The 24281-nt window shown below is 42.8% G+C and overlaps 1 protein-coding gene across 1 annotated transcript; it reads right to left on the bottom strand.

The window, feature by feature from the left end:
* Nucleotides 1-1868: 1868 nt before the first annotated feature.
* Nucleotides 1869-20209, bottom strand: LOC129842043 (guanylate-binding protein 1-like). The gene is made up of 10 exons (XM_055910419.1): nucleotides 20128-20209; nucleotides 19341-19535; nucleotides 11067-11194; nucleotides 10794-10903; nucleotides 10005-10201; nucleotides 6274-6516; nucleotides 5874-6154; nucleotides 4574-4786; nucleotides 4311-4413; nucleotides 1869-3575 (listed from the first exon to the last, which is right to left on the bottom strand). Exons 2-10 carry the CDS (start codon nucleotides 19510-19512, stop codon nucleotides 3133-3135), a joined length of 1890 nt encoding a protein of 629 aa, XP_055766394.1. The 5' UTR covers nucleotides 19513-19535; nucleotides 20128-20209; the 3' UTR covers nucleotides 1869-3132.
* Nucleotides 20210-24281: the final 4072 nt, after the last annotated feature.

Here is a 24281-nt window from a genome sequence, read left to right as displayed (position 1 = left end):
AATTTCGCGGCACTGGTTTTTCAGTGGGGGTGGGGGGGGAGTGCCGCTAGCGGCACCCTCATCCTAGACAGGTTAACAAAATAACATACTTTAGAAACAAAATGAATGTAATTAATACAATTCAATTCTAAAGAATAGAATCAAGACTTACATTGTTATATTATATTACACAGCCTTATATCATAATGTAGCCTTTTAATAGATGAATAGCTATTAGCTCACGGCTCCTCCTCTGTAGTGCAGGGGCGGTTCCTCCTGCAGGCAGAGGAGGGTCGTTAGTGATTGGAGTCACCTGGGCTCTAAGTATTTAAACTGTCACTAATCACTTCTCTCTCGCTCTCTGCTCCTCCAGGTATGCTCATGATTTGTTTGTTCCTTTGTAGTTTTGCATAGTTTTCACTCAGTCATGTTCACACACATATTCACGCATCCATGCACTTTACATACACCTTACATTATGATACATCCACACCTCATTCCTATTTCTTAGTTTAAGTTAATAGTTTGTTTAATAATAAAGAACACTTTTGAATTGGCCTATACCTGTTGTTCGTGTACCCTCATTTTTGTCACAGGCTATGAGCTTGTGACAATATAGAGAGAAACCATGCCAATCTATAGGCCCTGCCTACACCACTGTTGAATTATATTACACAGCCTTTTAATACACATCATAATAACCAAATATAACCTATTAATAGCTGAATATAACATTTAAAAATGACACCATGTCAAGCCAGTTGAAATTATGTTGGGGACAGTAGATTTTTGGCCAACAGGCCTGGTCGGGCCAGTGAGAAAAACAGTTTACGTTGGACCCTGTCAATGCCTACGAATAGGACACAGAGTTTTACCTGACCAGGACATGAGATCAGGAAAAACTCCAGGCCACAGAAAATACATTTTTCTCACACCACTTTTGAAACTGTGGTGGCTTCTCTGGGAAGGAGGTTTGTCAAGCGTAGTCTATCGGAGGCCAGCACGCATGCAGGATTTGATTCTGGGTTCAAGACTTTTTCAACATTACCTAGAGGCCATGTCATCTCACCAGCGTGCAAGGTTACTTTCATTGTGTGACACATTTGTATGCGAGACAGCAAAGCTTAAGTAGCACATTTGGAGCAAGAAGTCAGAAGAGTTAATCTACTTAAGAGTTAGTTTATTATAGCGTCCATCAATCCATTATAGTGCCTAGTAGTGTAGGAAAATCCAGACACACAATTTTTTTTGTAAAACGTTATTGCAATGTGCATTGTCACATTCACATACAGCACATCCAAATTGATGTCACATTCATCCTTGCACAACAGAACGGAGGCACCTAACCCTAGTTTCTCAAGTAAAAACTAAACAAAGATTCCATCAAATCATCTGACAGACAAAAAATACTATCAAAAATGATCTCTGAATAGGTTTAAGATGTTATTTACATGTCAACATGGGATGCAGACCAGGTCATAGCACCATCTCTGCTGCTTCTCTGGTTTGAGATTATGTTATTACTTGTATTGATAAGAAGAAACACTGTGCAGCCCTTTTCATTGACGTGTCTAAGGCTTTTGACACTGTGGATCACGTTACTCATTCAGAGGCTTTGTAGCTGGTTTGAAAATGATTTAACGGACAGAACGCAATGTGTATTTACTGATGCTGTTCAATCAGGTTTTCTGGGTGTCCCACAAGGATCGATTCTTGGTCCAGTTATTTTCACTATTTACATGAACAATATTGGTTTATCTGATAAACAATGTACCTGTACTTGTATGCTGATGACACTGTTGGGTATGCTATTTCCCCCACGGTTGACCAAGCTCTTTCAGAGTGTTGGGCTCTTATTTTTCAGAGTAAATAACCCACGGACACTAGAGAACTTTTAATCAAGTTTATTCTTCCCAAAGGTTCTATAAAGCTGAAAACAGACAGCAAAAGATTTCAGACTTAACAGTTTATATGCATCCTACTTAAGACACTCCCCTTTCTCTCCAATCCTTACATGTTATGGCTCTACAGGAAGCTAATAAAGAGGGTAACAGGATTCCAAACATGTATTACTCTCTTAAGAGAATCTGTCCTCACCTCCTGACCTCAACGTTCATCTAATACCCAGATGTCCATCTGTCTCCCCTGTATCAACACATTGCTCTCCTCTCCTCCATCAAACACATTCCAAAGCCTTCTTCTTTCTTCTGAGAACCATTAACTTCTAACATAACCCAGTCTCTTTCGTTTCCTATCATTCATTTAATATCTCAATGTTCAAAGTTTAGCCGATTCCAACAAGAGCTACAGTCTGCATTTGTTGCTTTCCAGAAAATCTTTGTTGATCTGAAATTGGTACTTAATGCAGATAAAACCAAGTGTACAGTATGTTGTTTTCCAAAACACTTAAAAATGTGGATGGGGCCCACATTGATCATGGTCCAGCTTTTTCATATCTGGACATCAGGATAAACAAAAAGCATACAGAGATCCTAGATCCATGTGAATGGCATCCAAGTTCTCCTCCAAGGACACGTTTCAGATACTGTAGATACCAAACATGGATATTACTGTAACATACATCTCAATAGTCATTCATCTGGGTACTGTAACAGAGAGACATGTTGTTCTCTTGACAAAGGAAGGGAGGACTGACCCCTACAAGAGTCTTTGTGTTTTGGGCCATTTGCCATGTGGCCCCAGGTGACATAAAGCACACATTTGATTGCAGGGCCTATGACATCTTTAACTAAGATACAGGGTTCACAAAAGGTCAATCAATCACATTTATTTTTTAAAGCCCTTTTTACAACAACAGTTGTCTCACAGTGATTTACAGATACCCATTCCTAAAACCCCCAAAGAGCAAGAAATGCAGAAGCATAGTGGCTAGGAAAAACTCCCTAGAAGGCAGGAACCTATGAAGAAACCTAGAGAGGAACCAGGCTCATGCGGCCAAGAACGCCAGATAGATATTCAAGACGTTCAAACTCATAGATAACCAGCAGGGAGAGATAAAAACAATGATGGTTATAGATAATATAATAACCAGATAAAAACAGAGATGGCTGCAGAGGACAAACACTTCAACGGTTCAAGACTCAATATCAGTTTACTTTTCATAGTCAGGCATTCTAAGTGGAGGGGAGTAGATCACATTACCATACAGAGTCGTTCAACAACTTGTACGGGGGCCTGTGATTTATTGTTGAGCGCTGACATTAACGCTTCCATCTTTTTATTCTGTTCCTCAGCCTGCTGCTTGTAGTCATCCAGCAGAGCCTTCTGATTCTGGGTATTGGCGTCCCTTTCCAATTGATTATTCTTCTTAATCTCCTCGATCTCTTGCCTCATCAGCTCAGCCTTCTCCTTATGGCCCATCTCCAGGAGATCTTTCTGCTCCTGCATCCTGCGGTCCAGGGTCCTGTTGAACTCCTGCTGCTGTTGCTTCCTCTCCTCCTCCATCTTCTCTTTCATCTCCTTCAAGTACTTCTCCTGGCCCCTGCCGATGTTCTCAATGGTGCGCTCCATCTCTGCTTTTTGCTCATTCAATGCTGCCTTCTCTTGCTCCAGCTCAGCTGTTTTCATCTTCTCAGCTGGAAGAGCCAAGGAGAGAGATAAATATTTAGGAATACTGGACAACTAATTTTCTCATACAGATTCACACACATTAAAACCCTCAAGAGTCTATTGGCGCAACGGTGCTTCAATCTAAGTAACATAATAAAAAAATACCCATTAAAATCTGCCAGTTAAAGCTACAGATAAAGCTACAGAATGGGCTGCGTCTCAATCCACCACATCCACCTGTGTCACTGTTCCGCATCAGAAGGTGGAAAGGGGCAGAGCTACTGCGCTGTTTGTCAGACCAGGAGACATCCCGCAAACCGTAAATCAGAGATTAGGTATTCATTAAAAAATCAAGTTAAACACTATTATTTAGGCTTGCCATAACAAAAGGGTTGTATACATGCTGACTCAAGATATTTCAGCTTGTAATGTTTAATTAATTCGTATCCCATGTTAAAACCATAATTCAACTTTGACATTGTGGGGTATTGTGTGTAGCCAGTGACAAGACATCTGAATTTAATCCATTTCAAGGAGTATACTTTCTGCCATTTATATGTTCTAGTCGGCCACCAATAATACAATCCAATTTGTATATATTTTGTTATTTTTACTCCATAATACTTAGAAGTTGTCATTTTGGGTGGGGCCTGGCATTAGGGCGGGGCCACCGGTCTTGTTTGCATCTTCTGAACATTAACCTACAACAGTAGATTTATTATTTTATAATTGGAAGTAAAAAAGATTGAGGTGTGGCTTACCTTGGATTTTTTTCTCATTTTCAGTCAGTTGTTTGTCAGCTTGCAGGATGGAGTTGGACTCTGCACTCTTTCCCTTCAGGAACTGCTCCAGAACCTCCTCAGCCTGCAGAAAACAGGCCTTATAGGTTGTTGCATTGAATTTGATTCAAACCGTAACCAGGTGACTGAAATTAGTTGAATATTGGTCGTTACTGACTAATGATGGATGTTTTTGATTCTCTAATACACTATGTTGTTGATGTTGTTTGGTTTCTAGCTCTTACCCTCACTCCTTTGTTAGGCTCGGCCCGGTACTGTGCCACTATGTTGTCATGGTGATTGCAGTAAAGCTCATAGCCTCCTGGTGTGGCGTACCTCCCCTCCTTCATCCCCTGATCCATCGGAGCAGACAGATTCTCCAGAAGGGCCTTGCACTTCTTCTCGGAGGCATCCTTGTTTTGTTTGAAAAGGTCGGCGGAGTGGTTGCTAATGGCCTCCTGAAAGATTTATTGGGAATTTTCAGATTCAGGCATGTGAGTCCCGGTATGCCATGTTCCTACAGTGATAAAGGGTTACATATTGGCTCCATATCTATATTAGGCTTTTATTCAATATAGTGTAATTTCTTATCCAAGATTAAAAATCTAATCTGAGCACTGATTTTCACAGTAGTGTTCTTTTGTCTCTAGATGTTAATTGATTGAGGAATTGCACTGCTTGGATATTTTCCACCTGGTGTCACTGGGTCCTACTGGTGTCTCTGCTACTGGTGATTATCATTTTGTGTTGCATAAGCTAATCAATCATTTTTCAATTGAACGGGTCAGTTGGTCAGTTGGTTATATCTGGAGTACTTCTCCTGTCTTATCCAGTGTCCTGTGTGAATTTAAGTATGCTCTCTCTAATTCTCTCCTTTTCTCTTTCTTTTCTCTCTTTCTCTCTCTCGGAGGAACCGAGCCCTAGGACCATGCGTCAGGACTACCGGGCATGATGACTCCTTGTTGTCCCCAGTCCACCTGGCCTTGCTGCTGTTCCAGTTTCAACTGTTCTGCCTGCAGCTATGGAACCCTGACCTGTCCACCGGACGTGCTACCTGTCCCAGACCTGCTGTTTTCAACTCTCTAGAGACCGCAGGAGCGGTAGAGATACTCTGATTGGCTATGAAAAGCCAACTGACATTTACTAATGAGGTGTTGACTTGCTACACCCTCGATAACTACTGTGATTATTATTATTTGACCATGCTGGTCATTTATGAACATTTGAACATCTTGGCCATGTTCGGTTATAATCTCCACCCGGCACAGCCAGAAGAGGACTGGCCACCCCTCATAGCCTGGTTCCTCTCTAGGTTTCTTCCTAGGTTTTGGACTTTCTATGGAGTTTTTCCTAGCCACCGTGCTTCTACACCTGCATTTCTTGCTGTTTGGGGTTTTAGGCTGGGTTTCTGTACAGCACTTCGAGATATTAGCTGATGTACGAAGGGCTATATAAAATAAACTTGATTTGATTTGATGAACGGCCTTGACGATGTTAAAAATGCACTGTGTGTAGCAGGCACAGATCTAGAATGATGACTTTTACCGCAAGAGCTTTCAAGAATTCCCCATTTTCGTCTTTGAAGGATCGCTTCATAAACGCCTCTGTGGCCTGGGTCTCTGAGCGAAGGTGGTTCTCTGACAGCTGATTGATGTCCACCGGGAATAAGGCCTTCACATCCTCCATTCCCTTCTGGTACACCGCCAGGCCCTCATCCACAGCAGCCTGGTTCTCAATTTTAGCCATGGCCAGCACTGCATTCTCCAGACAGGGCACATTGCCTTTGGCTATGGTCTCCACATAGGTGGTGACCAGGTGCCCCAGCACTGCAATCAGACAGGTGTGAGGAAAAATATAAATGTTTGAATTTAGTGCACAATACAATTTAGAATCAATAATTGTATCCATTTTCACATACTGTACTGTAGGTAGATATCTGACTCACTCTCTCCGGTCAATGTGTGTCCCCCTATAACAGTCTTCATACGGCTCTCCTGGAAAATGAAGCGGCAGAAATTATCTGCGACCTCTCTGAATCTTTCAGAAAGCTCAGCCTCGTCCATGGAGTCCAGTCGGTGCATGTTGTCAGGAGTTGTAGGGGAGGGGAACACAAAACACTTGCGTGAGGGGAAGAAGTTCCGGATGCACTCTCGCGGGACGTTGTAGTCATTGATCTTTTTACCATAACCTGAAAGATAACATTGGCATTAGTGGATTTTGTAGTACAAGCAGATCTTGGGTATGTCCCAATAATATATATTTTCTCCTCCAACCTATCAGAGCTCTTACAGCATGAACTGACATGTTGTCCTCCCAATCATAGGATCAGAGAATGAATCTACTACTGATAGCATAATCTACAGCTAGCTAGCACTGCAGTGTATGAAGTAGGGTGAGTAATTGACTCAAAGAGAAAGACAATAGTTTCACAGATTTTAACAAATTAATTTCTTTAAAAATGAAGGAGAAGCGATAGAGAGAGTGTATATTTTGTTGTATTTTTTTCTACTTTAGCTAGTGAATGTAGCTAGTTAGTTTAGCCTAAAACAACCGGCTCAAACAGCGAGTGATGCTATGTTACCTAGCTGATTGTCTATCCAACACTGGAACTCTTCCAAGGTAAGATTTTGGTTTTACTAATTTATTCCCACCGGGGCCCGCCGGTTTAACTGCTAAACTGCTTGCTGACTGTTAACTGTAACGTTACTGTATGAATGTAGCGGGTTTAGTAACACCTTACTTCTATTAGCTATGTTGACTCTGATGTTAGCTAATGTGGTGACAATGATGTAGACTGTGTGTAGTAGTTAGCGGTTATGATATGAAGGTTTGGCTTGGATTTTTGTTGTTGATGTCTGGTCACAGACAGCTGATGCGTTGTGCACTGAAGTCTACAAGTGAAGGGAAAATGGTGACAGGTGGAGGGCTGTATTCATTCCGCCGATTCTGTTGAAAAACATTTCTTAAGCTTTCTGCCAATATCAGAAATGTCTATGTCCTGGGAAATGCTCTTGTTACTTACAACCTCATGCTAATCGCATTAGCCTACGTTAGCTCAACCGTCCTGTGGAAGGGACACCGATCCCGAAGAAGTAATTAAACTGGGTGAATGGAATATGAATGACAGTCATCCAATATGCTGTAATAGAAATCAGGCCATGCTCATGAAAAAAAAGAATCTTCCTCGCTCATCTTCAACGTCAACGACCGCCTCTGTTTCATTCATCTGCTTGATCTTATATTTAGCATCACATTGAAGTGTTTTACCACGTTCTTTTCAGGACAACCAGGATGTAAAACAACAATTTGACATAAACAGTTGCATTTGTGAGATTTATTTCAAATGTAAAAAATAAATAAAAATACGGTCCGACTTAACAGAAACCTGATAAAAAATAAATTCATAAAAATGCTGTAAGTCAGGAAATTGTTTGCTCAGTGGGAAGTAAATATACAACTACTCAGTGACAACTGTGTGGAGTTTGGAGTTTGTGACAGCAACTATGTGATCTTATTACAGTATTATAGACACTATGTCCTGGGATTTCCTATGATCTTCTATGTAGAAGAACCCCTTACAGTATTATTGTCATGCCCTGGCCTTAGTTATCTTTGTTTTCTTTATTATTTTAGTTAGGTCAGGGTGTAACATGGGGGATGTTTGTGTGTGGTTGTCTCGTTTAGGGTGTTTCTATTGTCTACGGGGTTTTTGTAGAGTTCATGGGGTTGTGTTCAGTGTAGGTGTTTATTTAAGTCTATGGTTGCATAGATTGGTTAAAAACAACTGTCTATCGCTGTCTCTGATTGGGAGCCATATTTAGGCAGCCATAGTCATTAGTAATTGTCTATGTGTAAGTTGCCAGTGTCTGCACTTATTTGTTTTGTATAGCTTCACGGTCGTCGGTTTGTTGTTTTGTTTTAGTGTTTTTCGTTCTTTCTTAAATAAATACAAATATGTATTTATATCACGCTGCGCCTTGGACCTCTCTTTCACCCGAAGACGATCGTGACAATTACAGACACTGTGACCTGGGATTTCCTATGATCTTCTATGTAGAAGAAACGCTCACTTTCTAACGACTCTTGTGTAGCTTACATGTGTGTGTTTGTGAGTGTCTCATCTTTTCATTTTAGGGTCATAATAGTCTGTAGCTCAAACTGTTAGGACATTACAGACGTTTTTTTGTGAGGAGAACTGTTTTCGGGATCGTCTATCTCAGCCCCCATTAATCACAAAGGCTAATGGTTGGTATCTGCGGATACAGAAGGAATAGACAAATCCGATGCAAAAAATACGTATGTAGCTGAAACACACAATGTTAAAAAGGGCTGAAGTTAATGAATCACGCCGGTGTGATTGTGGGACTCAAAGCGAGTCCCTACCCGCGCCCCCACCTGGCTCCTGTGCGCTCTGTCGCCAGTTAGGATGAGGCTACCCGAAGAGAGAGGGCAGCCAGATTCAGTGGGTACCCCCGCTGCCTGTACCTGCCTCGGTCAAGCACCGTTTACCTCTCTTCCCAGACATGTTGATGAACGGTCCGGTCCCACCCCAGTAAACCGTTTCCTACCTGGACTTTTGAGACTGGAATAACTAAGCAAGTGCTGCATATTACTAACTAGTCCTACCTGCCCACGGTGGAGTTGCTGGGGTAGCTCTCTTGTTAAGAATACGTAGCGTAAAGTCATTTGGTTATTCTAAATAGACTGCATCGGTCACAGATGCTATCAATCTCTCCAGGGTGAGAGTGTGAAGTTGGGTATTTGTCCACAAGGGGGCACCCCTCCCCCATAGGTGGCTCATTACTGAGATTCATTGCTGATCCCTGCCTGTATCTCACTGGCCTCTGGTGTCTAGTGATACAGGTTATGGTCTCTATAGGTGATTAGTTGTTGGTAGCGGAGTTGAGGGAACGAGCAGGGTTGGACACGACCACGCTATTATCCCACACAAAGTCTCTGTGGTTCATATGAGCCCCAAAATGAGCTGTCTGTCTCCAGCTCAACACTTTTCATTCCTGGGAATTATATTAAATTACGATTCGCTCCAGTCTGTTACAACAGCAGACTGTCCCATTCCCAGCTATGTTACAATGTATTTTGTCGCCAGTACCTATGACTGGTCGGTAGGGTAACCTCCATGATAAGGCTTTTTCCCCAGGTCTATTTGTAATGCATGCCTTCCAGTGCTGGGTGCCAGCCGGTTGGAATGCATCTTACCGCCTAAACCGTGTGAGGCTCGTCACTGATCTCTGGAGCCTGTGTACCCAGAGTGGGCTAGGCTTTAGGCAAACCTTGGCACATGAACACAGGTTTTTCAACTGAGTCCCACAGTGTTCAAGGGTGTCCAAAGTGTTGTGTCTCCCACATATGAGTTTGATGAAAAGTATCCCATCTCCATGTTGAGACACACAGTTGTCAAGATTGGTGGAAGAATCTCTCCCAGTCCCAGGACTTCATTGGCCTTGTCAGGCGTGATTGTAGATCCTTCATCCGAAGTCACGTGAGTGCGACTCCCCATAGTATGTTGTACTCCTTCAGGGAACAGTAGTTATAGTCATAACGCTACGCTTTGCATCATACCGTGGTATATTGTCTGATATACACACAGCTGGAATGCTGTTTGAACCAATCAGCATCTAGGTCTCAAACTACCTGGTTTATAATAATCAATATCACCTTTTTTGAGTTGCAGGGAATTCTCCAGATACTGGTCTGGAGTGATTTCTCTGCCGTCGATCTCGAGCTGTAGAGTGAAATCTCTGACGGTCCACACAAAATTAGGGAAGAACTGTGCAAACTGGGTGCCCTCTCCTTCCTCCTCATCGTCAGTGGAAGACTTCACCTTGATCATCTCTGTCAGCTCGTTCACATATCTGTAGGACCGGTTGAGGATTGATACAGGAGTTCCCAAAGCTCATGTCAGTGTCATGCACAGTTTGAGTACAGGGGTTTGAAATTCAGGGAAGTGAAAAACAAACAAACAAAATAAGTAATTTTCAGTTTAGATTTCAGCTGACACAGTAACTTCATTTGTTTGAAAGTCAGACATTGCTTTTAGTCAACACCAGCTCTTCATGTTCACTAAAGCTAAGAATCAATCCCGGGAACCGGCATCCTGAGATTTCTCAAACCCTTTACAGGTTCCAGAGAAATAAATGGCTACATATTACTGATAAACACGACATATGCAACTTCCATATAGTATATTTAATTAAATGGAACATATTTAGTTGGCACATTATGAACATTTAAATTCTCTACCTTATCAGTGATTAGGTCTAGCCTACAATTAAATAATGTTAAAAATATACATACAAATTCATGAAAATGTCCATCACAATTAGCCTGGCTACCACTAATATGGCTGACATTACTGTCAAAAGCCTAACAAACAAGCAAACTATCATATCAAATAGAACAGATTATGTCCACAAGATGCCACAGAATGTTGACCCAAAAGGATACTGAAGCTTCTCCACAGCATCGTTGTTGATGGTCCCTTGACTGTTGTAGACCAGAGTACTGCTTAACAGAATGGCCAGGGAGAAGATCCAGGCATCATTCTTAGAATCCCCCTGAAACAAGTATCACAACATGTATTGGATCTCTGACAATGTAATCATCTCATTTAAATGATGAGTGTGCAGATACAGTATGTGTTCACTGTGCTTTGTTGGTAAATGAAGGAATGTGAATCTTTAATGTGGATTGTAAAGAGATTAAACTTTGACCTCCCACCTTCTCCACGTCCCCCAGCCCCTCTGTATCCAGCAGCACCAGGGTGTGGTCTGATTTTTCAGGATGAGGGACACACCACATCCAGATGCCCTTAGTCTTGGACTGGATGGTGGCTCCAAGGGCAAAACCTAAATCAACAGAGATTATTGAGGATATTTACAGTATAAATATTAAACCAGCTTATAACACTGTTACAGAGCTGGACCAGAGCTACCGCAGACCAGAACTAGCTAGCTACTAGCTAAGCCTTAGACCAGAGTTAGTTAGTGTGGACCAGAACTAGCTAACTACTAGCAAAGCCCTAGACCAGAGTTAGTTAGTGCGTACCAGAACTAGCTAGCTACTAGCAAAGCCCTAGATCAGAGTTAGTTAGTGCAGACCAGAACTACTGCAGACCAGAACTAGCAAAGCCCTAGATCAGAGTTAGTTAGTGCGGACCAGAACTACTGCAGACCAGAACTAGCAAAGCCCTTGATCAGAGTTAGTTAGTGCGGACCAGAACTACTGCAGACCAGAACTAGCAAAGCCCTAGATCAGAGTTAGTTAGTGTGGACCAGAACTAGCTAGCTACTAGCAAAGCCCTAGACCAGAGTTAGTTAGTGTGGACCAGAACTACTGCAGACCAGAACTAGCTAACTACTAGCAAAGCCTTAGACCAGAGTTAGTTAGTGCGGACCAGAACTAGCTAGCTACTAGCAAAGCCCTAGACCAGCGTTAGTTAGTGTGGACCAGAACTACTGCAGACCAGAACTAGCTAACTACAAGCAAAGCCCTAGATCAGAGTTAGTTAGTGCGGACCAGAACTACTGCAGACCAGAACTAGCAAAGCCCTAGACCAGAGTTAGTTAGTGTGGACCAGAACTACTGCAGACCAGAACTAGCTAACTACTAGCAAAGCCCTAGATCAGAGTTAGTTAGTGCAGACCAGAACTACTGCAGACCAGAACTAGCAAAGCCCTAGATCAGAGTTAGTTAGTGCGGACCAGAACTACTGCAGACCAGAGCTAGGGGGGAGGGGGAGATAGTTGCCCCATTTTATGGGACAAAAAGTATTGGTACAATATTTATCTGTTTTCATGGTCCACATTAATGTACACGTGTTTAGAAACATATTATTTTGTTATTTATTTATTATTTATTTATTATTTTATTTATTATTATACAATAAAAGTGACTCCAAAATGACACAACGCATTATTTACATTAATTTCCATTTGGCACAAAATAATCTGAAACGCAACCTAGTCAGTTGTACAACTCAATGCATTCAACTGAGATGTGTCTTCCTTATTTAACACCTTACCTTACATTTACATTTACATTTAAGTCATTTAGCAGACGCTCTTATCCAGAGCGACTTACAAATTGGTGCATTCACCTTATGATATCCAGTGGGACAACCACTTTACAATAGTGCATCTAACTCTTTTAAGGGGGGGGGGGGGGGGTTAGAAGGATTACTTTATCCTATCCTAGGTATTTCTTAAAGAGGTGGGGTTTCAGGTGTCTCCGGAAGGTGGTGATTGACTCCGCTGACCTGGTGTCGTGAGGGAGTTTGTTCCACCATTGGGGTGCCAGAGCAGCGAACAGTTTTGACTGGGCTGAGTGGGAACTGTACTTCCTCAGAGGTAGGGAGGCGAGCAGGCCAGAGGTGGATGAACCTTACCTTACCTTACCTTACCTTTTTAATTACTATGTAGTTACAATGTAACAACCTTTGCAGACAACAGACTAACCAGGAGAAGTTAGGAGACTGGAGAACATTTTTCAGTTTGACTTCTCTTTAAAAAGGTTTTCAAAGTTGAGAAAGTAACTTCAGAAGCCAGCAGATTTCATTATTTACCAACAACAGCTGCAAATTCCAATAAAACAATATGTTTTAAATTCACGTTCCTTGTCTTGTCTAACAAAACTATCATGAATCTAGTAAATATGTTTGTGGTTCAGAGTGCAGTATTTATTTAGTTTAATAAGGGAGATGGAGATGACAGGTTATGATTGTAACCATGGTGATTTTTATTTATTTGTTTTTCTTTCTCAAAGCAAAGGGAAAGATCATTTTTGGATCTGTAAGGAAAATATTTTCATGACTTTATATATATACTATACTTTATATAGCTAAATTACTACATGTATTTTGTTTTTGGTAAATTGTCTGCTTTTTGTGCTTTGGATTTAGTTTACATAGGCCTATGAAACAACAAATGTCAATATTATACAATTCAAAAGTAGTTATTGTCTTTTGTTTCATATTAGTTCACTGTTTACTGTTCTACGTTTCATCCTTGTTACTTTGCAGAGGCCAAAAAACTATCATGGTCATTGGAGAGGCCAATAAACTCTAATGGCCATTGTTTGTTTGTGGGTCTCAACTCTGCCTTTGTCTCCAAAGTGTTACTGTTGGCATTGTGTGTGTCCTTCACACCTTCTATGTGAGTCACTGTACAGATAAAGTTCAGGCTTGGTGTTTTTACTTCACAGTAATGTTGTTTTGTAAATTTAGTCAACTCTAGTTCTGTGTGTCTTACAACAATAAATCAGTTTATTTAATTGACTACAGAGTGGAGGATGCAGAGGATTTGAATGATGACATTTGGGAGCCACCCCTCCCCAACAAGCTGCTTTTAGTGAAACAGAAGGACACTAGGGAAGTAACCATGCTTACCACACAACATAAGGCATTCAATAACAACCATGTCTCAAGGAGGGTGAAAAGGGAAGAATGTCCCCATTCCTGTTTCTGTGAAGGACTGCAATGCCAGCATGGGGGCGTGTCAACCTATCTGATGCTCTGATAGGCTACTACCAGGTCCTCCACAAGACCAGGAAGTGGTATAAGACTTTTTTTTACCACTTTGTGGACATTGCTACAGTAAATGTTTTCACTCTCCAAAAGCAAATGGCCAAAACAAAAAGTCCAACCCCTCTCTCCCAGTTGGCCTTCCAATAACAGCTGGTGTGGGAAATGGCTGAATTGTGGGCCCAAAGCAACCTCACAACCATCACAAGACCCCCCTCCCACTCAAGGTGAGTGCCACTATCCAACACACATGCCAAAAGACAAAAAGAAAGAACTGCAGGCATTTCACTAAACACAGACAGGAAAAAAGGGTGCAACGCCAGATCTTCTGTCTGAAATGCCAGTTCTCTTTTTGTTTCCTGGCAGAGAGGGCCTCCGTGAAAGACTAACACGACAAGCTACGGTGAAAGTGAAATCTAATCATCTACACCTGAGATGTAAAACAAACACGAACGCCATTTTGTAAATAGTTCCGCTTATGTCTATTTTTGCACTTCTTTTAGTGAAGGATACATGTGTAACCAAGTTTGTGTTTGATAAGACATGTTGATATCTTCTTTAATGTATATCTGTTGCTTTTATGTTGTTTTTGTAAACAGTTCATTTGTATGTGGGGCCAATGCATTGGATATGCCTAGGCTAAACATTCAGGCACTTTGGAGAGGCACTTTGTACTTTGGAGAGGTTGAAAACCATTTGTATATCCCTTGTGTGTGCCCCGACACCACCCCAATGTTTGAGAGAAGTTGGTGTTGTAGAAATGTAGTTTTTATGGTGAACAATACATTTTAGGCACATCCAGAGTGTAAAAACAGTGACATTTCCACATTCAGACACTTTGGAGAGGTTGAAAGGGCCCTTGAATGTACCCTGGATACCCCATAACACCACCCCAGTTTGAGTGAGGTTCTGCCCCTGAACAAGGCAGTTAACCCACTGTTCCCTGGTAGGCCGTCGTTCTAAATACAAATTTGTTCTTAATGTAACTGTCACGTTCCTGACCTATCTATGTTAGTTGTTATGTGTGTTAGTTGGTCAGGACGTGAGGTTGGGTGGGCATTCTATGTTTTCTGTTTCTGTGTTGGTTTTGGGTTACCTGGTATGGCTCTTAATTAGAGGCAGGTGTTTGGCGTTCCTCTAATTAAGAGTCATATTTAGGTAGGCGTTGTCACAGTGTTCGTGGTGGGTGATTGTCTCCTGTGTCTGTGTTATGTCTTACACCATACGGGATTGTTTCGGTTGTTCGTTTCGTTTCGTTTCGATGTAGTATGTTTCCTGTCCGTAAGTGTTACGTGTTAGTTATGTAAGTTTATGTTCAGGTTTCGTATACGTCGTTTTCTTGTTTTGTAAATTTGGAAGTGTTTTGTGTTTCGTGTTGCCATCGTCGTATTTAAAATAAAAGATGGCTTATTTCCCGCAAGCTGCGTTTTGGTCTGAAGATCCTTCTCTCCTCACCTCGTCCGAGGATGAGGAGAGTGACAGCCGTTACAGAATCACCCACCACGCTAAGACCAAGCGGCAAGGGAAAACTAAACGGAGTAAGGGACAGGAGAGAAAGGAGCAATGGACATGGGATGATGTATTGGACGGAAAGGGTTGCTACACTTGGGAGGAGATCCTGGCTGGTAGGGATCGCCTCCCATGGGAACAGGTGGAGGCACTGAGGAGAGCAGAGGCTACCGGGGAGAGGAACCGGAGCTATGAGGGAACGCGTCTGGCACGGAAGCCAAAAAAGCCCGTAAGTAATTCCCAAAAATTTCTTGGGGGGGGGCTAGGAGATAGTGGGCCAAGGGCAGGTAGGAGACCTGCGCCCATTTCCCAGGCTTACCGTGGAGAGCGGGAGTACGGGCAGGCGCCGTGTTACGCAGTAGAGCGCACGGTGTCTCCTGTACGAGTGCATAGCCCAGTGCGGGTTATTCCACCTCCCCGCACTGGTAGGGCTAGATTGAGTATTGAGCCAGGTGTCATGAGGCCGGCTCAACGCGTCTGGTCTCCAGTGCGTCTCCTCGGGCCGGCATACATGGCACCGGCCTTACGCATGGTTTCCCCGGTTCGCCTACATAGGCCGGTGCGGGTTATTCCACCTCCCCGCACTGGTCGGGCGACCGGGAGCATTCAACCAGGTAAGGTTGGGCGGGTTCAATGCTCAAGAGTGCCAGTGCGCCTCCACGGTCCGGTATTTCCGGCACCACCTCCCCGCCCCAGCCTAGTACCTACAGTGTCTACACTACGCACTAGGCTACCAGTGCGTATCCTGAGCCCTGTTCCTCCTCCACGCACTCTCCCTGTAGTGCGTGTATCTAGCCCGGTGCCTCCAGTTCCGGCCCCACGCACTAAGCTACCAGTGCGTCTCCAGAGCCCTGTACAAACTGTATCTTCTCCCCCTACTAATTCTGATGTGCTTGTCCTCAGCCCGGCGTCACCAGTGCTGGTATCACGCATCAGTTATAGAGTGGGCTTTGAGAATACAGTGTGCCCTGTCCCTGCTCCCCGCACTAGTAGGAAGGTGCTTATCATTAGCACGGTGCCTCCAGTTCCGGCACCACGCACCAGGTCTACAGTGCACCATATCCGGCCAGAGCCATCCGTCTCCCCAGCGCCATCTGAGCCATCCGTCTCCCCAGCGCCATCTGAGCCATCCGTCTCCCCAGCGCCATCTGAGCCATCCGTCTCCCCAGCGCCATCTGAGCCATCCGTCTCCCCAGCGCCATCTGAGCCATCCGTCTCCCCAGCGCCGTCTGAGCCATCCGTCTGCCATGAGCCTGCAAAGCCGCCCGTCTGCCATGAGCCTGCAAAGCCGCCCGTCTGCCATGAGCCTACAGAGCCGTCAGCCAGACAGGAGCCGCTAGAGCCGTCAGCCAGACAGGAGCCGCTAGAGCCGTCAGCCAGACAGGAGCCGCTAGTGCCGTCAGCCAGACAGGATCTGCCAGAGCCGCCAACCAGACAGGATCTGCCAGAGCCGCCAACCAGACAGGATCTGCCAGAGCCGCCAACCAGACAGGATCTGCCAGAGCCGCCAACCAGACAGGATCTGCCAGAGCCGCCAACCAGACAGGATCTGCCAGAGCCGCCAACCAGACAGGATCTGCCAGAGCCGCCAGCGAGCCATGAGCAGCCAGAGCCGTCAGAGAGCCATGAGCAGCCAGAGCCGTCAGAGAGCCATGAGCAGCCAGAGCCGTCAGAGAGCCATGAGCAGCCAGAGCCGTCAGAGCGCCATGAGCAGCCAGAGCCGTCAGAGCGCCATGAGCAGCCAGAGCCGTCAGAGCGCCATGAGCGTCGAGAGCCGTCAGCCTGCCATGAGCGTCGAGAGCCGTCAGCCTGCCATGAGCGTCGAGAGCCGTCAGCCTGCCATGAGCGTCGAGAGCCGTCAGCCTGCCATGAGCGTCGAGAGCCGTCAGCCTGCCATGAGCGTCGAGAGCCGTCAGCCTGCCATGAGCGTCGAGAGCCGTCAGCCTGCCATGAGCGTCGAGAGCCGTCAGCCTGCCATGAGCGTCGAGAGCCGTCAGCCTGCCATGAGCGTCGAGAGCCGTCAGCCAGCCATGAGCGTCGAGATTCGTCAGTCAGCCATGAGCTGCCCTTCAGCCTAAAAAGGCTAGATACCCAGAACTGCCCATCAGTCCAGAGCTGTCTCTCTGTCCGGAGCTGCCTTTCAGTCCGGAGTTGCCCCTCTATCCTGATCTCCCTCTCTATCTTTATCTACCTCTATATTCTTATCTATCCCTCTGTCTTGATTTATCTCTCTGTCCCGGTGTTGTCCTTATTAGGTATATTATTAAGAGGATTTTGTGGGGGAGAAAAGAGGGTGGACATTCTTGGAGGGAGGAAGCTAAGATGGATTATGGTGGGGTGGGAACCGCGCCCGGCGCCTGAGCCACCACCGTGGTTAGATGCCCACCCAGACCCTCCCCTAGACTTTGTGCTGGTGCGTCCGGAGTTCGCACCTTGTGGGGGGGGGTAATGTCACGTTCCTGACCTATCTATGTTAGTTGTTATGTGTGTTAGTTGGTCAGGACGTGAGGTTGGGTGGGCATTCTATGTTTTCTGTTTCTGTGTTGGTTTTGGGTTACCTGGTATGGCTCTTAATTAGAGGCAGGTGTTTGGCGTTCCTCTAATTAAGAGTCATATTTAGGTAGGCGTTGTCACAGTGTTCGTGGTGGGTGATTGTCTCCTGTGTCTGTGTTATGTCTTACACCATACGGGATTGTTTCGGTTGTTCGTTTCGTTTCGTTTCGATGTAGTATGTTTCCTGTCCGTAAGTGTTACGTGTTAGTTATGTAAGTTTATGTTCAGGTTTCGTATACGTCGTTTTCTTGTTTTGTAAATTTGGAAGTGTTTTGTGTTTCGTGTTGCCATCGTCGTATTTAAAATAAAAGATGGCTTATTTCCCGCAAGCTGCGTTTTGGTCTGAAGATCCTTCTCTCCTCACCTCGTCCGAGGATGAGGAGAGTGACAGCCGTTACAGTAACAGTTTGCTTCCGTTCCTCTCCCCGCCCCTACCTGGGCTCAAACCAGGGACCCTCTGCACACATAGACAACCGCCTCCCACGAAGCATCGTTACCCATCGCTCCACAAAAGCCGTGGCCCTTGCAGAACAAGGGGACAACTACTTCAAGGTCTCAGAGCGAGTGACGTCACCGATTGAAACGCTATTAGAGCTCACCCCACTAACTAGTTAGCCATTTCACATCGGTAACATTAACTGACTTGCCTAGTTAAATAAAGGTTAAATCAAATAAAAAATATGGTAGAAATATGGTAGATATTGTGTTTTTATACTGAACAAATAGCATTTAGGGATTGCAGATATGTAATAGCACTGGAATTATCACATTTACAGACATATGCCACTTTGGAGAGGTTTAGGGACACTTGGAAACATCCAGTGACCACACCTGACACCTTTAACTAAAACATCTGCCCATTTCTAGTTGTTAGGTCTATCAATCCCATTTATTTCTGATATTGTTCACATGATGTGGACACCTTCTGATGTGTTTCCAGCTCTGGGAATCAATAATTCACTTATAGCTTGTCAATGAAAGATGACTTTCAAAATACAAAATAAACAATTATTTTGTGTGTGCTTGATCTTGTGTATTCTAAACTATGTAACTCCTATCTATCTTCTGATCTTTTCCTTATAATCTCACAGATCTCCTTTTTCCAAATATACCAAGTGTTGGCATGTCAGAATCATCTAATTACATATGAATGGCAGTTACTTTTGGGTATGTCTAATTTGGCGGAAATCAACATTTTGCCGTTAAATCTAAGCGGTTAAGCACAGCTAATGTCTTCCTGCCATACAAATATTGTACGAGTTTCAAGAATCCCTGTCCTACTATGTTTCTACAGTTATTACTGTGTAGTTTCAGAGTAGTAGGAGAAACTTAATGTACAGTGTTACCAAAAAAGACTGAGGCACAGATGATGTCCAAACCTGTTTGTTATGTAAGATATAATTGTCTCTCACCACTTCTCTTCTGAGCCAGCTTGTTCATGAGGTAGGACTTGCCGGTGCGATACAGCCCGACCACCGCCACAACTACGACTTTCTGTTTCAGTCCCTTCAGGTAGTCGATGGCCTCTGGTTCTACGCAAAGCTCTCCGTCGGCGTTTTTAACGAGGCACATTGGGGAGTCCATGGTCAAGTGGCTTCACAAGATCACTTAAAAGTAAATGGTTGATACAAGTTCATCATCATTAATACTTATTTTACCTCTATGATGCTATTCCTTGTCATGTCAATAGCAAAATACAATACATTTTGACATCAAACCATTTAAATTCCAATAATTATCTGTAACAATAATAAATAGTAAATAGTTTGACAGCAACTAAAGACAATTATATTGCAGGGATCTCCTGCTTCAGTCCAGTAGTGACTGGTTCTACAGGCTTGTACTTTAATCCTGCTCTAACTTGCCTGGTCCAAAATATCAAGGTACAGGTTTGTTAGTGCTATTGTGGGTGAGGAATGCAGCTGATATAGAGAAACTCTGAAGAATACCGATCACGAAGGAACTCCTGGGGCAAAAAAATATTATTAACGTCTTCATAAATCTACAACGATCAGAGTTGTTCAGTTTGGTATCTTTAGTACAAACAATAGGAAAGTGGTCGCTGAGATCATTTGTAAAGACACCACAGGCCAAGTATTTATGGAGCCAATTTGTCAGGATTAGGACAACCAGTGAAAAGTTTGAATACCTGTGGGTTTGGAAATCAGTACTCAGATTAAAGTCAGGCTTGATACTCACATATACTCGTAGTTTCGCTGACAGTCAAGGATCCTCTGCAAACCAATGATGGCAAAAGCACCAAGCGGCAGGCTATTTAAAGGCTGCAGACAGTGAAAGTGAAAGTGACCTCCTGTCTGGTGGAACTCATTCATTACCTAAGTACTAAAAGAATGTGGCATAACAAGAACTACCTCATAATCCCAGTTGCTTTTATTCATGGTTGCCAATGGAACTGTACAATGTACTAAAGTACAATTCCTTCTAACAACAAGGGCTCATCAAGAAAAACCTTAAAAAGGACTAATTTGAGGCAAAAAGGAGTTGGAGCACTCAACAACAAAGACAGAGATGAATTTCTTATTTGCTCAGTTTTAATCCATTGTTAGTGTCAAGAGAGGAGAGGTGAATTGTCTATGGGGCGAGTAAGACTAGAATGTAGACAGTAAAGAAAAATACCTTCTGTGGTTATATCTACGGGGCGGGAAGGTTTAGGGTAATGAAATGTGGTCTGGTTGTAGGGCGGATGGGTGGCAGTCTGGTTGAATAAAGAGAAACTAATACATAAAAAATCCATAAATGAATCATCATTGTTGTGTAATTTATATCTATAGGTTTTATCCTTCATTATTTTTTATCTATCTGACATTAGTGTTTAAGCCTACATTTTAGGGCCTAATTTTACTCACACCAAATGGCCTACACACAAATCCCCAAACGCTTTTGTGAATGATTGATACAAGTTAATCCTCATTAATACTTAAATATGAAATATTTGAGTTTTAAATATTAAATCCCCCAAAGAAACCATAACACTCTCTTTCTTGTGCCGATTGCAAAATAGAAGGCCTAGTGTTCACTATCAAGGTTTTAACCTACTGGAGGCTTTCATTCCAACCAAGCATTAACACACTATTCAAATAATTAATGGACGACTGTACTTCCTAATTTGGCCTCATTTTCCACCATAGCTAATTAAGAAATGCTAGAGACCATACATTTACATTTACATTTAAGTCATTTAGCAGACGCTCTCATCCAGAGCGACTTCCATTTTTACTTTTTTTTTTTTTTTTTTTTTTTTTAACTAGGCAAGTCAGTTAAGAACAAACTCTTATTTTCAATGACGGCCTAGGAACAGTGGGCTAACTGCCTTGTTCAGGGGCAGAACGACAGATTTGTACCTTGTCAGCTCGGGGATTTGAACTTGCAACCTTTCGGTTACTAGCCCAACGCTCTAACCACTAGGCTACCATGACTGAATACCCTGGCAGGTTCTGTTGTTTGTCCCCCCTGAGGCATCATAGCCACTTCCTCAAAGTAGTGACTTCTTCAAAATGATGGTGCATAAAGAAATCTGTAATTAATTTAGACTTTTTTTGCTGCCGAAATCTTAATCGCGCAATTTTACATCTAGCTAAGATGTTGGGTGCAGTATTTCTCAAGGTAAAAACATTTGCATGAAAAACTAGTCAGTGTACTGCATCTGGCGTCAGGAAAGTCTGGCAGCGTGCTCAGGACTGCTTTCTGAGAACAATAACATGTCATTGTTTTTAAAGAGGCACATTGGGAAAATCCATGATCAAATGATCACTTCAAAGCAGCTAATGGTTGATACAAGTTAATCATCATTGATTCTTATATTAAAATCCCATGATAATGCATTCCACTCTCCGGTGCCAAGAGACAAAATGTATGTATATTTTACTCCAACCCAGCATTAGAACGATTTTCAAATATTTAATGTCCAGACTTAAGACCCTTATTAATGGATTATTTGAAACAGGCGTGTTAGTGCAGATGTGGAACAAAGACTTGGAGATGCCTAGGAGGAATAGGGCAGAATTCAAACTTGGGTTGCATACACACAGCAGTTGTTATTGATTGATAGATTGAATTGAAATAAGTTTAGCCTGCAGATCTAAAGTTAGGATTCAGCCCATTGGATCCCTGAAATGCTGTGTGGATCCCTGATACTCTCGTAGACTCGTATTTTCTTTGCCAGAAACAGTCAAGCTGCAAATCAATCTCTAAATGGCAAACACTACACAGCAGCCTACTGAAAGTGAAAGTAGCCTCCAAGACCATGTTGTCATAAGTCCAAATGTTATTTGTCACATGCTTTGTAGACAACGCTGGGTCAATTGTATGCAGCCCTATGGGGCTCCCAATCATAGCCAGTTGTGACACAGCTTGGAATCAAACCAGGGTCTGTAGTGACACCTTTAGCACAGAGATGCAGTGTCTTAGACCACTGCGCCACTTGGGAGCACTGTGGGTGACTGCTCTGAAGACTGAAACCATTTAAATCACCATTACCCTGCTCTCTAAAATCATTGACAGGTGGCATCAGTATGTACTGTATCTTAGGAAAAATATCAAATAATTTGCTTACAAGTGTGACCTTCCTGATCCCGTCCCTCGAGTCCATGAGTCAACACAGGAAGGAGTAATGGATGGATAGTTATTTTATTTCCAAAGCTGCGATCATGGGACACACACAGTATGGATGAATGAAGAGTATTAGACGGGATATAACAGCACTCCTAAAGAAGATGCATTCTTGAGTTAGCTACCAACTTCAAAGAGGGAACTTTAGCTAGCATAAAACCCACATGGCAAAATGAGCTTCATCAAATAACATATAAAGAGTGGCTTATTTGACGCCAAACCAACAACATTAGTTACTAATAACATAAATTGCTAATGTACGATGTAAAATGCGGATTTTATGATATAATGTCAACTTTATACATTTCTATCCCGGGACCATTCAATGTTCAACTAACCCACAGCAATTCTCCATAAATCTGCTTTGGATTACCCAGAATCCCATACTTTTATCACTGAGCGTATTAGACAATGTAAACCCACTAATCCACCAGGTGGTGGCACAATAACCATTTTGTGCAGGAATTTACCTCAGCCACACCGTTACATAAGGAAACCTGGTCACAATGCTGGCAGTGGACAGATAAGAGACACATTTTTATACCATGTGTAGATTCAACAGCTTGAATTTGGGCACAAGCAGAATGTGGGCACAATCAGAATTTGGGCAAGATCACGATAAAGGACTGATTTTAGCACCAGATATAAATGTTATTCATTATTGAAGAATGTTCAGATGATCATTATGAATCTCTTATTTGTTTAATCTGGTTAAAAAGTGAACCCTTTTTCCATTTATACCCATCTTATCAAGAGTTACAGTGTTTTAATCACACAAAAAAAGAAAGCTAACCCTGAGACGTCTTAGATTGTTGTCGTGACAACAATGCCAGCAAAACACCAAACACCCTTATTGCTAAGATTTTAATCAGATCATGACAATGTTACGATGGTTAGAATGGATTTTATTATACAGGTGGAATATTTAGAGATCTTAGTAGGGCCTAAGACAGCAGTACACTAGTCTAGACGCTGCAAAACATTATTTTTGACCCTCTCTTCTATTGAACATATCCACTGTTGAGGGAAACGCAGGACAACAACTTTACTTAATATAACTAGTGTGAATGAAGTAAGTGAGAGGGATGACTTGACTTTATGTGTAGCCAGAATGTTAATCATATTTTTTTGTAGTGACCTAAATCTGCCCTACAATTCATTAGTTTGTACTAGAATTTTCAGACAGAATTTTGCAAGTAGGGCAAGACATACTAAATTCAAGTCTCCAATTTAAACCGTTTCAAACACAAGAGCTGAGCCCAGAAATGAGCCCTCTCAGTCAGCTGGTGTTGGACCTAACCAACCAAGCTGAGACCAGCACTGCTTCAAAAGAAAGAATCCACATTTTAAAAATCATGAACCAATCAAAGGATTATATTTACATTGGAAAAAACGAAAGCCATCTAAATTGCTATCTGGGCATAATCAGAGAATACTTAATTGGCTGATTATCTCTACTCTGTCAGAAATACAAAGCAGAGACACAGATCCTTACCAAGTTCAGGCTCAGTGATTTTAATTTTAATTTTATTTCACCTTTATTTAACCAGGTAGGCTAGTTGAGAACAAGTTCTCATTTACAACTGTGACCTGGCCAAGATAAAGCAAAGCAGTGTGACACAAACAACAACAGAGTTACACATGGAATAAACAAAACATACAGTCAATAATACAGTAGAAAAAAATAAAACAAAAAAGTCTATATACAGTGAGTGCAAATGAAG

The sequence above is a fragment of the Salvelinus fontinalis genome, unplaced genomic scaffold, assembly GCF_029448725.1.
Source record: "Salvelinus fontinalis isolate EN_2023a unplaced genomic scaffold, ASM2944872v1 scaffold_0009, whole genome shotgun sequence".
NCBI classification, from domain to species: Eukaryota; Metazoa; Chordata; class Actinopteri; order Salmoniformes; family Salmonidae; genus Salvelinus; species Salvelinus fontinalis.
The sequence above is the reverse complement of the archived record's forward strand: the minus strand, read 5'-3'. Positions and strand labels throughout refer to the sequence as shown.